Source organism: Anticarsia gemmatalis, chromosome Z (assembly GCF_050436995.1).
Source record: "Anticarsia gemmatalis isolate Benzon Research Colony breed Stoneville strain chromosome Z, ilAntGemm2 primary, whole genome shotgun sequence".
Taxonomy (NCBI): domain Eukaryota; kingdom Metazoa; phylum Arthropoda; class Insecta; order Lepidoptera; family Erebidae; genus Anticarsia; species Anticarsia gemmatalis.
The window spans coordinates 10,485,610-10,499,641 of NC_134776.1; the positions used below are offsets into that span (position 1 = coordinate 10,485,610).

General features: G+C 36.1%; 1 protein-coding gene across 1 annotated transcript in view; it reads right to left on the bottom strand.

Annotated features, from left to right (window-relative positions):
* The window catches only part of LOC142986161 (uncharacterized), a 47,839-nt gene extending 39,031 nt beyond the window's left edge, over positions 1-8,808 (bottom strand). Inside the window, exon 1 of the mRNA XM_076134462.1 lies at positions 8,518-8,808. Within this exon, the coding sequence (XP_075990577.1) occupies positions 8,518-8,692 (175 nt within the window). The 5' untranslated portion in view covers positions 8,693-8,808. The remainder of the gene's footprint in view (positions 1-8,517) is intronic.
* Between the last annotated feature and the right edge of the window lie 5,224 nt (positions 8,809-14,032).

The window sequence follows — 14,032 nt, forward strand, 5'->3', positions numbered from 1 at the left end:
AATACTATGTTGAAATGTTTGTGAAACACCTATACAATCTAAATGTTTAAAGCAGAATTAGTCATAATCTTTTATACATGGAAAAACGTCTTAACTTGTTAACAAACTCAATTTCAATCAAGCTTATAGATTCCATCTTGAGCGCCAAACTTGTACGTCTTTAAGTTTAGGAATTTTAAATTTGCCTTCAAACCGAAATATAAATATTGGATGATACCTTTCAAAAGTGTAAAAAATGCGAACATTTCCCGAGAGGCGTTGTATCAATCAAACCGATGGAACGGGCCTTTAAAACTTTTCAGTGATAAATGGTTGAATCGCGTCTGCCACTTGTCGAACGATGAAAGCCCATAGAAAATGGCGGACGGGTCGCGTGTGCACGAAATACGAGTGGTAAGTTTCGTAGAAATATTTGGTATATTTTTAAGACTGTATTCTGCTGCCTGTCAACATATTGGACACTAGTATGAATAGAACGTTGTGTTATATTTAGCGCTATTTTAAAGTGAAGTGTAGTTACACAGTCGCAACAAAGAGTTATTGAACATGTGGGAGATAATGATCTGACAAAAAAATTACATTATGTGAAGATCAAACAGGTTGGACGGCTGGATAACGATTGTTTTAAAATAACTTTACCACATAAGACATTCTGTACTCGATTTTAAAATCGGCAACCAATAGGAATAGATTTCGGAAGAGATAAAGTTCACCGAATTTTGGAGCGTTCTAAATTTATATATTTTGGGACTTTTCTATAAAGGTTTACAGAATAAGGCCAACTTTATCTGTCACGGACTGATTTGGGTCTAGTCGAAGAATCACTGACAACATAAATTCAATACTTCGGCTTAATATTTGTATTTTTGCTACTTGATCGAAACAAAGAACCTGTTGTTTCATTAAAAACTCTAGCATATTTGTATTCCATTCTCATATTTAAAAACGTAGTGTTAAATTTTATCAGAATTGAAAATGTTTAATGTTTTATTGAAAGCCTGCGAGGCTTATTCCGATAAACTGCCAGTTTGATTGTTGCCCAGTCGAATTAAGCCCGCCAAATTCAATTTCCCCCTCAATTTAAGCTCAGGGTTGCTGCGCCGGATAGATGACCAGTCATTTATGAAAGTACATATACATACGTGCTATAGACACTCCAATATAGACTTAAGCAGATTGGAAAGGTAGAATGTTGAAAAGATATTTAATTTCAAAACGGCTTGTAACGAAACAGAACGATCTGTTTAAACAGTCTAAAAGGAGCCGTCTCGAAAGTTGAAATTATTTTAACGAAAACGAAAAGGAATATAATCACCTCCATTAAACTTTCCTGAAAAAGACTTTTATAACTAACTTTGAAAAAAATATGCATAGAACTTAATAGTCTGTCTTCACTTTTGTGCAGTTCTCGACACAAACGATAAGGGTTGTCATCAACTAAATGTCCGACTTTATAAAATTAAAGATAAAACACGAAGTGAGAATTTAAAAACACTAGGCTTAAATTATTCCGTAAAGGACGAGCCTTCGTTATCCCGGTACAGCGTTTGTTCAAAATAAAGGAGAAAAAGCGAAGGCTTTGAACAGAAAATATTCTACGTGTGAAGCGTAAGCTGCTAACTTTATTTAATTATTTTCTTTCTTTTACAAAGCATTTACAACGGTTTCCCAGTGTTACGTATTTGTATAAATTGTGTGATTTTCTGCAGGTTTTATTTTTGCTTTGAAATTATGATACTCGTACATTTATTTGACTTGCTTTAGAATATTGAATTTATGTTAGGTGCTCTGGAAATTCTTTTAGACTCTTTTGCAGCGGGACTTTGATTTATGAATGTTTTATGAAATAACTTTTGTATTATTACTATCCATTGCATTAACCTATCCGATTTACCGATTACTGATTGATTTATAGAAGAGAAAAGTTGGGAGTTTTATTCATTCATTTTGGATGTCCAGCATGTACTGTGAATACCGAAAAATGTTGGATTTTGCTGAACAAAATGGTGGCAGCAATACTTCACGTCAATCTTAACGCGTATGGAAACATGTGAGTGGTGTATCCGCCGCCGGCGATGGAATTTCACGCGTCGATCGTTTGCTCGTGTCGGTATAATTAAATTGCGGTACGTTTCATTGGTCGCTTGCTGTACTCCACTGTACAAACTGTAGCGCCTGATAGCGACTAACTTGCGGTGGAGTTTTATAATATGCCATTGTTATCTTAGTTTTAGTTATCTCTTAGAATTTATTTAATTGTTAGAATGCTACATTACCTTTCTTAGCACAAATAATAACTACTGACGACGTAAAACTAGTTACTACTAATTTAACAGAGAGGGTAAAAATGCGGACTGAAGCGCTGGTGACACCTATAGTAAAAGAATAACACAGAATTTATCCACTATCGAGTAGAACAACGACCACTGTCTCGTCGAGTTATTAAATAATTTGAATATTGTGCTTCCATCCGAGTCGCCTATTAGACTCAATTTGTACCCGTCGAACGATATTGTTTAACGAGCCAACCGACTACCGCGTCTATTCTAAAATGGCTGCGAATGTTTTAGAGGTTCTGCTTTTGTGAATGAGATATTTCAGACGTAGACGGTCTGCAAATATTCCATTCACAAAAGCTTTTGAACAAGTCCGTGCTGCCGATTTCTTCCTATTTTTAATTCGGATGTAAAGGACTTTTATAAAACCGTTTCCATGTATCAGAAAACTCTTTCTTTATTTGGCTTCTGGGCATAGAACGAGTTTCAATACTGCGGAATACATGACCGGGCAGCGACTAATTAATTCCAGTTCAGTAATTTTGCTTGTTAGCCAGGAATAAAGCGCTTTGTCTGCGAGTTGTGACAAATTTGTACTTATGTCTATCGCTCTCCCGCCAACAATGCATCCAATGGAAGGGTTGCGGATGCACGCATATGTAGGTATGTTATAGGTATGTGCATATGAGTGGGCTCTCCCTTCTGGCTTAGGACCGGGATCGATATTTTTAATAAATGAGCTCCCTCGTTTTGTACACCACGCCGCGTTTTGTGCGCTTACTTGGTTGAAATTTTATACATGTATGCGTATACCTGTTACTTCCCTGCTTCATTATTTTTATGCTTTCATCTGATTTTGTTGTCTGTTTTAACTTTTTGGCAAAGGGGATCCAAATGAATTTGGAGTTAAAAGTAAATTGGAAAAGGGAACCTCTTTAATATTACTGAAAGTGTATTCAATGTTTACTCTGTTGAAATCCTTATACTAAGTGAAATAAAATATTTAAGGGCATGAGATGTCTCAGAAGAACGAAGAAAAGGAAGGTGCCTAAGCTGAACAGTAAAATACCACCATATTAGAAAAATACCCAGAATGTGAATAGAAAATTAATTATGTTTTAAAAAAATCAAACGTTTTGATAACCCATTTGAAATTTTAAGCGAGCCATTTTCAAAGCAAAATAATCAATCAGAAACATTTCCGGCCTGCATTGTTACATCGTTTTTAAACTATGGTAATTGATGACTAGCATTCAAAATTTTAATTAATGGCCGTTCAAATCGTTGTAAATTTCGGTACTATCGTTTTTTATTATCTGTGCACGCGTAGAGCGTTTAAACCGATAAACGATTGCCAATTTGCACTAATTCTATCACGGTTTGGTGCATTTTGATTTATAGCGGTTTGCTCTTCGTAGGCAAATATTTTTACCATATACGGCATTTGGGAAAAATATTTACCAACGATATTAAGCGATCGCAAATCATTCCATTGATTGAAGTGTTAAAATAAATAAGTTGACTATTTTTATAAGCACTTTCTGGTATTTACTCATAATTTATTACTGATAGGTACTATTCTTAGTTCCAAAAAGATTTTTGATTACAGTTTCTCTTTAAGAAATATAATTTTTAATGACTTCAGCGTTAATCAGACATCTTCCTTTGTCGATTTGCTACGGAACATTGTTCTGTATCAAAAGAGAAAAGTATATTTCACCGACACAAGAAAATATTTCTTCTTATAATTTTAAATTCGAGCTAAGATGTTCCCGTTCAATTTTATCTCCGGCTGCAACTGAGGAACTGTTTACAAAACTATTTAAAATAACTTAGTAAAGCAAACGTTTGCGCTCGAGCCGGTATTTCTTTATCAAATAAAAACATTGGTTTATTTTGCAATAAGTCTTTTAAAGAACTCTTAGAGAAAATGTTGTTGCTACCATACTAATATTTCAAACGCGGAAAAATCTTCTGTCTTATGTAGCGGCTAAAAGGAATACAAAAAGTGGAATTGTGGTTGAACAAGATAGATTTTAACAATAGCTCGGAAACGGCTGCAAACTTAGGTTATAATTAAATTTATACCAAAAATTTAAAAAATAAGTTAAGAGAGTCTTCCTCTGTGTCTTGCCCTATTATAGTGTAGTTTATCAGGACTGTATTACTTGTAAAAATATTTCCAGCAGTAAATTAAATTTCACTGGAGCAGTAGAATTTTCATTTCCAGCCCTGCACTTCATAATGCGCTCGACCTCGGGTAAAAAACAAATTCTTGACAGTATCTTTGAAGAAAATTTTAAAGTTAACATCAAATTACGTAATACTGAAAAAAGACCAACCACGCGTCCACACAGCTTTTAAGTTGCTATGAAAAATTGACAAAAAACAAAAGTAAGTTAGCAAGCCTTATCTAAAGCAGATTAAAAATCAAAATTTATATGACGCTATCATATTTTTAAGTAGCAACCCTCACTTGGTAATGTCAATTCTGTGACGTTTCTACTACGTCACCGTATTTCACTTACGCTGAATGATTAATCACCAGCAATTAATGACTTTTGAAAAATACCATATTTAGGTCGCTCACCCTTTAATTGCCTACTATATTTTTAGAAGATTACACCTAAAATATAAAGTTTGTAACTTTGTTAGTAGTTATAATAATTACAGGAGAATTTATATCAATGGCTATTACTTCCCAATTTATCAACTTCGAAATAATTTCTTCTTGTAAATTATTTATGTTCCAAAATAATAGACTGTATGACGTCATAATCATCGTATCTACGTCATACGTAAAACACTTCTATCGTCTCATTATCAACAAAGTTTGATTGCCGTTGCCTAGCAACGCGCGCCTAGTTGTGCCAATGCAACAATGTGCCCTTAGTTTTGACGTTGAGGTCAAAGTGAGTTCTAATGAGTATACATGTAGCCTTTATTCGTGACATTGAAAGCTAGTATAAAGATCAATGTGAAAGAATTAAAGGTCTTATAACACTTTATTTAATATTTTTGAGAGAAGAAGGTAAATTTAAAATAGGTATCCGCCGATTATGTAGATGAGATGACTGCGGTGACACTAAAAATAGGAGTAGGAGTGTCGAGAACTTTATGCAAATGCTAGTCCAAACAGAACTGTCAAGTTTGTAAAAATAAGCATTTGTTATTTCGGGAATAAGCCCTCTATTATTTGAAACAAATAAAAACCTAAAACATCAGTGTACGAATTCACAAGACAAAAGTTACAAGCATTTTACTGCTTTCGAAAGGTATCAAAGTTTTATTAAATTTTAAGGTGAAACATCGGCAATATCGATTCGCAATTGTGTTAGAATTAGTGACAATTGATAACTGAGTGGTAGCAAATTGAAGTTTATTGCCGAACTAGTGGCCAATTTGTTAAATTATTAGTTCTGCTAGCGCGCCTTCCGACGGCGCCGGTATGAGAGCTGTTAAAAATTTCACGATAGAATGAAACAATATTGTACCATTTAATTGGTATTAGAAAATAGAAGTAGTGAAGATTAATTTGCGCCGTTGTTCTTTTTATTAATATATTAGTGTGCAAGTCTTTGTCATATTTTATAGGTGATGTTATTCAGTTTATAATTTATTTTTAAATTGTCGGCTTTTTCATAAAATGTCAAGTAGGTAAATAAATATTTTTGGTATAAATGTTAGACGACAAACAAACGACAGTAAAGTTTACTTGACCATCTTCTTTAAATCCCAATGAACATACAGCAATTTGCTACATCGTTCATCAATTTAAAACAGAACACGACTAAAATATCAAACGTTTTCACGAAACGAAATAAATTGGAATTGTCCCATTGAATTTATTGGATTTGTGAAGTATCTATTCGATATTCGCTACAGAGAAACACCTATCAACCCGGCCATCCGTGTTAATCTAGAACGTTCTAGCTCAATTACTGCTACGCTTTGTTGCCGAGAGGTCTTAGTGTTTCTGAGAGGTAAGCCGATATCGGAATACCACTACTAAACTGTCGATAATTATTCCTCCCACTGATTGCTCATTTAGCGAATATTCAAATAATTTTCTTTACATTTTTAGCAGCGTGTTTTTAATAACCCGATCGCTTTAGTTGTTTATGTTTACTTTGAGGGCATGTAAATATTGACAACGGTGAAATGTCTGCAAGCGTCTAGACAGCTTCGCCGGGAATTGAAAAATAATTAGAAGTTTGCAAGAGGAATTTATCTGGATAATTTTATGAATTTTAACTTGTAGATTTTAGAGAAGGGGAAGATAAATTTGAAATACCTAAAAGTAGTTCCGTTCTCTATCTTGAACTGAATCATTTAAGAAGTAATTCAATAAATTGTACGTGTTATATACAAAAAAATATTGGCATTGCTTGTTTTCTTTTAGAACATCTTATTCGTTCAAAGTCTAGTTAAATGTCGCAGATAGTTTTGGTAGTCCAATGAACAACAAACTAGCATTTAAAATGTATAAGTGAATTAAAATTGATTTACTATCAATTCAGATAATAATGTAATTAGTCAATGGAATATCTCAAGCAATGGATTGACAAGTTAAAGTAGTTAGATAGAGTTGACGGGCTGGCTCAGTGAGGACAGACTTGAAGATAGACTGCCATGTAACTTTGTAGTTAACTTCAATATTACTGCTATCCCATCAGTTAGTAAAGATAATTATATCAATAGTTTATAACCAATGTTTCTTGGATAACTTTAATCGGCACAGTTGATAAAGAAATATTTATTCATATTGGTAAAGTGAGCAGAGAAATTTGATTTGGGTTAAGTTGAATGGTTAAGTTTTGATTAATTTTGAAAAAAACAGATGTTTTAAGAATGTTATTGGACGCATAGCATTCATGTATAACAGAGATATTAAAAATCCCATGAGATTTTTAAAACTTCAAAGTATTTAGCAAAGGTTAATTGTAGCGTTGTATATTTATGAGTTTAATATTTCGCGATAGTGAAGTTATTCCGTGCGTTAATGTTTAAAGTCATGTTTTTATTGTTGTTGAAGGATAAAGATCGACTGTTGTTTACATCGACTGACTAATTGTAGTAGTCGACCCCTATACTGTTATTATTTGATAAAAAATATGTGTAATCAACGTTTGTTTGTGGCGTTGTCGCTATTATTTCAGCAAAACAGTTTTATTACATTTTGTTGTGAGCGCGTGCTTGTTAGGGAGTGTTTTCAAAAAGTTTGGACGTCCATAGACAAAGTTGTCATTGATAAATGAGGAGACGGGGCTCCAATGGAGGTATTGTGTTGAAACTGTTCGTATATCACGAACGGGAGGCATTGGTTGTACGAGCATTCCCATTCCAGTGAACGAAAACAAAACACAGCTAAGTACAAATCAGTTCGCGTCGTCCTTCAAAGATGGCTTCATACTTTAGAAGCTTGTATTGTTCAACAAAAGCATCTGTACAAAGTTTAGGGACATTTGATTTATTGTTGTTTGATGTTTGTTTAGGGACATTTTATTATTGAATGCATAGAAACTGATTTGTTAGTTTGCTATTAGTAAGAAGTTGTAATCAAAAATAAGAAGTAGGGTTTTGGGCAATTATGAGAATTTATGCTTTTGAAGACAGTTTGAAGATATTAACGCTATGTAAGTACAATAGCAAGATCTATGTGGTATATAAGCTGTTGTTATAAAGTAGAATGGCCGGGTTATGGCGGTATAACGTAAAAGAAGATAGGAGTGCGTCACTCATATTCAGACGTATATGGCCTCCCGGGCGCCGCCGTCCGATATGGCATCTTGCCAAAAACGATGAGCTTTTGTCCTAGAGAAGGTAACTGTTGCTCAACTGTGTCTGCACTACATGTGGAGAATATGAACGTGTTGCGTGCTCATTAACTTCATTACAGCTCAGGGTAAGCTTAAGAGTTTCATCAGTCCATTTAAATGTATATTTATCGACGTCCATGGCGGGTTCCAGGTGCCTATTAGATCCCCGATACGAAGTAAGTAAGGTAAAGAGAACGCATAAATGCATACGCTAGCAGAAAGGTTATAAAAAGTTCGCAAAACAATTGTGGCGGCAATCGCAGCAAGCTTAAAACTTAGTTAAAGTTTGTAGTGGACGCGTGGAAGGTGTAGGTCGCGTGGCAGCGGCGTCGCGGCGGGACCTTGGCGCCAGTCGTGACCGTGGGGCCTTGACACGGCGGCCGTGCAGCGCCAGTCACTCCTCACACCTGCGGGATGCTTACCGTTGTAGAGGAGCGTCGGCTCGGGGTCTCTGGGCGAAGGCCCCGGGGCGGTGGCGGCGGGCGCGGGGCTTCGGCCGCGCCCCTCGCCGACCACGTCGATCTCCTCGTCCGACTCGTCACCCAGCTCCGCCGCCGGGGCCGCCTTCCACTTCTTGGCCATGAGGCAGCGCGGCATGGCGGCGCCCGCATCGGCCTCAGCGCGGCCGCATCAGCGAGAGACAGACGAACAGAGAAAAAGAGAGAAAAGAGAAAGAGCGGCGCCCCGGGCGAGCGGCTAGCGAGTGATCGCGCGCGTCCTCTTGCGGTTGTGGGGCCCTGGTGTGGGGGTCGCTGCTTATATAGAGAGCAGGGGGTTGCGCGCGCCGCCACTTCGATCGATGGGGGCGGGGGTGGCGCACCACGCCGCACAAACTTTCCTCCGCGCCAACTTGGAGCGACACTTGACAGCGCGAGCACCGAACCCTACACATGATCAACCAGTGCCCCTTGTGCACACGCGACGTGCTCGATTACGTTGCCTAAGATAAGCTCGAAGCCGGCGAGGATCTCCTGCCGCGCCACTCAGCCGCGGAACACTTTTATTTACTTTCCACAAGTTTGTTTCAAACTAAACTTTACAACTTTCTTCGCCAACTATTATATTCAAAGCTTTTAAAAATGATTTAACATCATCTATTGAGTTAAACTGATCAAGTTTACAAGAATTTGTATCGGAAAAAATAGTTTTAAAAGTTTTGAAAACTTTTTAAAAGTTATTTAAACCACTAAAAAATATAAAATTGGGTTCTGAAAAATGTGGTAGGACATTTTTGAAGATAATATCGTTACTTTTTGGAGCGGTAGCATCAAGTTCAAGTTAATAAAGCATGACGTACATTGTTAGGCGGCGCGCGCGGGCCGCTGTCTAAGATGAATGGTAGCGGGGCCGCACCTCCGGCATCCCAAGGGCTTCAGATAAGAGACCCCCGTAACATACTTACTCTTCATCAAATACACTATTAAATATTAGTGACAACCACTGTCAGATCTCTAACGTTATATTCAACTTTATTTTTTATTTATTTACTGTGAAGGTTTAAAGACTAATATTATTCATTACTTTTTATTTGAGACAATCCCCGATAGAACCGTGCTCAATTTTCATTACTAAATAACTTTTAAAAAGTTTTACGTAACTTATCAAAACTTTTTAAATTGCTTAAACTGTTGTAAAATTGATTGAAAATAATTGTAAAAGTATCGGAGAGATATATTTGACGATAAAAATGAATAAAAGTTAGCAATATTTTAGTTTTGAGAACTTTTATATTCCCGGATATATCGTGAGTATTAGCATAAGTTTAGACATGTTTTAAAACACTGATACTGGGGATCATTCTACGTTATCACATAGATGGATAGGTCATTTTTTTACGCCATATTTTTTGAGTCTTCGCAACTAATTCTTGCAACAATTCTTAAAGAAATTCAAGATCTCTAGCCCGCACTTGATTTACTATAGTTGAGTCACGGCTTGTCCTACCTGTCAATACAGCAGGGGACCGTTGCCCAGCAGTGGGACAGCAATTGATTTATATTCTATTTGTTATTACTGTATCAACGAAAAATAATTGTCAAAATTTGTTGTTCTAAAACATTAAACTAAGTTGAATTATACTAAAGTTGTCAAAGGCTGTGGCCGGCGGGTTGTAAGGCTGTTCGCTGTAGGCTATTATTACTACGAGCCAGCATTAACCGCGATTGTCAGACTGTCGTTCGATGAATGAAAACTATCTTTAGACTCCTTCAATGGAACTTTGTTAGCTATCTTTAGTTCATTGAAGCGTCGATGTAAAACTTTCATTGATTCATTTCTTAAAAGGAGGCTTCTGGCTTTTTCGTAGAAGTTTATAAGTGTTTTAATAGTTAAACTCCAGCTTAAAGCAAGTCATAAGATGAATTATAAAGTTTGTCTTCAACGAGTTTGCGTGCGGTTTTCATAGTTTGTAGTACAGGTAAAAAGTTGGAAAGTTTCTTGATTGTAGCTAGTAATAAAATATTAACCCAATTTTTATATCTTTCAAAATTTTCTCTAGGTATCGAATCTTTAAAAAAACAAACGTTCGAACAAAGTACCTACTGCACTTTGAAGTCAATAAAAATGCTAAGCGATACAAAAGACAGCCAGTAAGATTTTTGTCAGCAGTTAATAAGCTGACTTAGTTATTATATACGAAGGGTGTGTTTGTTTCGCGAAGTTCGTTAAACCAGTACCGGTTATTGTCTTAACAGCTAGTTAGTGGCTGCTTAAGGAGTTTGAAAACTTTGACGCTTGGATTAGCCATTAATCCACTCTGGCACGGATACTGCAGATTCTTACTTCACTATAATTTGAGGGAAAGCCCCGAGAAGAGAGTTCCTAATTTAATATTTAAGTTTATATTTAGTTTCGAAACTTTATGCAACACACAACCTTCATTTCTTTAGGTTCTCAGCGGTTTCAAAACAGTGGAAAGTTGTTAATTTTTTTATAAATGAAAAAAAAAGACAGTGTTTTGCTATCGCTTCGCGCGATTCAAAACTTTCTTTGACAAGAATTCCGATTTCTGTTTTACTTTTTAAACTTGAAAATCAAACTTTTCCTTGTACCAATATCAATTTAATATTTTTCATTGATGAATTCCAAGTTTTGAATTGATGAAACAACTTGGAGAGAGAGAGGTAGTTTGTAACTTTAAGGTAAATACGAAGTGTGTAGACAAGAAGCAACTATTTCATTAAATTAGCTGCATAGTTGGTGTTTGATTCTGAAGTACGGCAAAGTGCAGTTTCAGATCCGCTCCAGCATAATAAGTCAAAGTGATGCCGGTTTGAGTAAAATGTTTAAATGTTTACAGCATACTGAACTTTTGGGAGGTAATTTAGCACAAAGTTTGTTACTAACTACAGTGGTTAAATTATGTCAAAGGTTTTCGCTTGTGCCATGTCAGAGGCTTGAATAACTTTGACATCAGGTAGAATTTTCCAAAAAGTAGTACAAAACAAACTCGCATGAAATTGTAGGTAAACTTGTGGGACGATGTTTTTTTACATTCGTACTATCGAATAACGAGCGTTTGAAGTTTAAAATGACTTCAATTAAATATTTCTTGCAAATTACGTTTTAAGTATTAATCGTTAATAATAATAATCAGTTGTTCATACATACATAGACTAACCACTATAATATGTCAATAGGGCTAAGAAATCCCGACTGAAACTTTAATCTTTTATACTTTCGACTAACATCTTTGTTTAGGTCAAAACTTAAAAAAAACTTATTTAGATTAGGTTAGCATAAAATAATTGACTAAACTTTTAAAAACTTTCCAACTGAAGTTACTGTCAACCGTAACTAACTTCTCATTTTAAATAAGATTGTTTTTTTCTATCAGACACCGAACAGTTGTTTTATTACGCGCTCGATAAAAGATTGATTGATTGTAGTGATTTATTGCCCTGTTACGTGAAAATGAACATATTTAGTTTAAATTGCATAATTTTCGATAGTTTGGTAACCTGCCCGAAATACGGCGATAGATTTGCGCTCGTTTCTGCGCAAATCTGTGCAGGTGTCTGGTACACCTCAGCCGTTTGTATACAAACAATGAAATAGTAAACTTACTTGTAAACTTCTAAAAACTTTTCACTGATCCTTCATAATATAATAATATCTAATATGGAAAACTACTGCTCGAATAACAAATAGACTCAATAATTAAGGGACTAACCAGGAGTTGTTTGCAAGTTCTAATTATAGACTATTCTTTATAAGTCCAGTATTCCAGTATGAAAACATAGTGCCCTGTTAAAAAGTACCTAACACAAAAGTTTTCACTTTCACACCGCACGGCATCGCGTGTCCACTTATTTTGTTTTTATTTAATGGCAACTGTCGGGTTAATGTTTAGCGGGGTGAAACTCTCAGTAGCGCGTTTTTCTATAGTAAGTACAATGAAAAGTTTGACGTACAGAATTCACTCAAAATTTGAACTTGCGGCATCAATTAGGCTCGCAGGTTTTCACACAAGATATGTCGATAAGTTGGTGGTTATTAATAATATAATTATAGTGGTACAAATACGGGTTTACTGCAACACTAGCACGTGCGTGGTGCATCAAAATAAAAATTATCAAATCAGATGGAGACTATAATTGGCAGTGTTAAAGGTAACTTTATTTATATTGAAATGGAAAGACTTGAACATTTTGATTAAAATTTTAATGAAATGAGTAATATGGTAAATTAAACTGCGTTTAACGAAACAATACCCGTCACACTACTCACAGCGGTGTTCTATGTGATACAAAGTATCGTAGAATTGATCGCATTGCTAACTTTCTATAGGAAGTGTTTACTGTTGTCAAATTGACCCGAAATTTTCTAAGTCTCCATGCTCTATGGTACTAAGGTGCTTGCCATTCTATCATGCTCTCCAACATTAAAAACTCGAACTCGACTCATACTCATTTAAAACAATAGTAACGACCTGCAACATGTCATGTCTACAACAACTGAATAGCAAAAGTCCCATACATTTCCGCGACAATGACTAGCACTGGTAGGTTATTAATTATTTTAATTGGTCACTTAGAATGGACACTTAGAATGGTCACTGGTGACTAGCGACAGCCGACAACCGCTCATTACCGTGGCTTGTAATGTAAGGGTAATTTGACCCGTGCTTTGACAGGGGTCTTCATATTGTCACTTCAGTTGTTTAGAAGGCTAAATGGACATCGGTTAAGTTTCATTCAAGTTTAATGAATTGGCGTTGTTAGTGCGATTGACAGTGGTTTTTATTATTTATTTGATTGTAAAGTGTGGCTTATTTAGTAAGAAAAAAACAAAGTTTGACTCTGCTAGCCATCAAAGGGCTTATGCCAGGCAACAAACGTAGTCCGGGTCGCTATCTTCGGATACGGTGAAGATGACTGTAGTACAATAATGTAAGGTTCTAATTTCTAGTATATTAGCGTAGCCTTTATTCCAAACTATGATGGAGTCGCCTTCCAGTCTCACCGGATGCAGCTGGATACCAGTGTTTTACATGGAGCGACTGCCTATCTGAGCTCCACAACCCAGTTACCTGGGTTATAACACAATACCCTTCGGTAAGACTGGTCGTCAGACTTTCAAGCTTCTGACTACTGTTAACGACTGTCAAAGATCTTCAAAAATGACAGCCGGGTGGTCAATGGTCACCCATCCACAGATCAACCTCGGCAAGCGTCGCTTAACCTCAGAGATCGATCGGCGCGGCTGGTGTTAACTAAGCCACGAGCTCCTTTTCTAGTATGCAACTAAAGTCAATCTGGAGGCCTGCTCTTATTATTGGCAACGGCATTTATATAAACAAGGAAAAGTATACTTTGGCATTATTTCATGCAAGCGCAAACTTACCTTAGCATTTTAAACACTGCTCGGGATAAACTAAGGTCGGTGCATCATTCCATGGCATAGTTTGCGCCTGCATGTATTAATGCCAAAGGATCC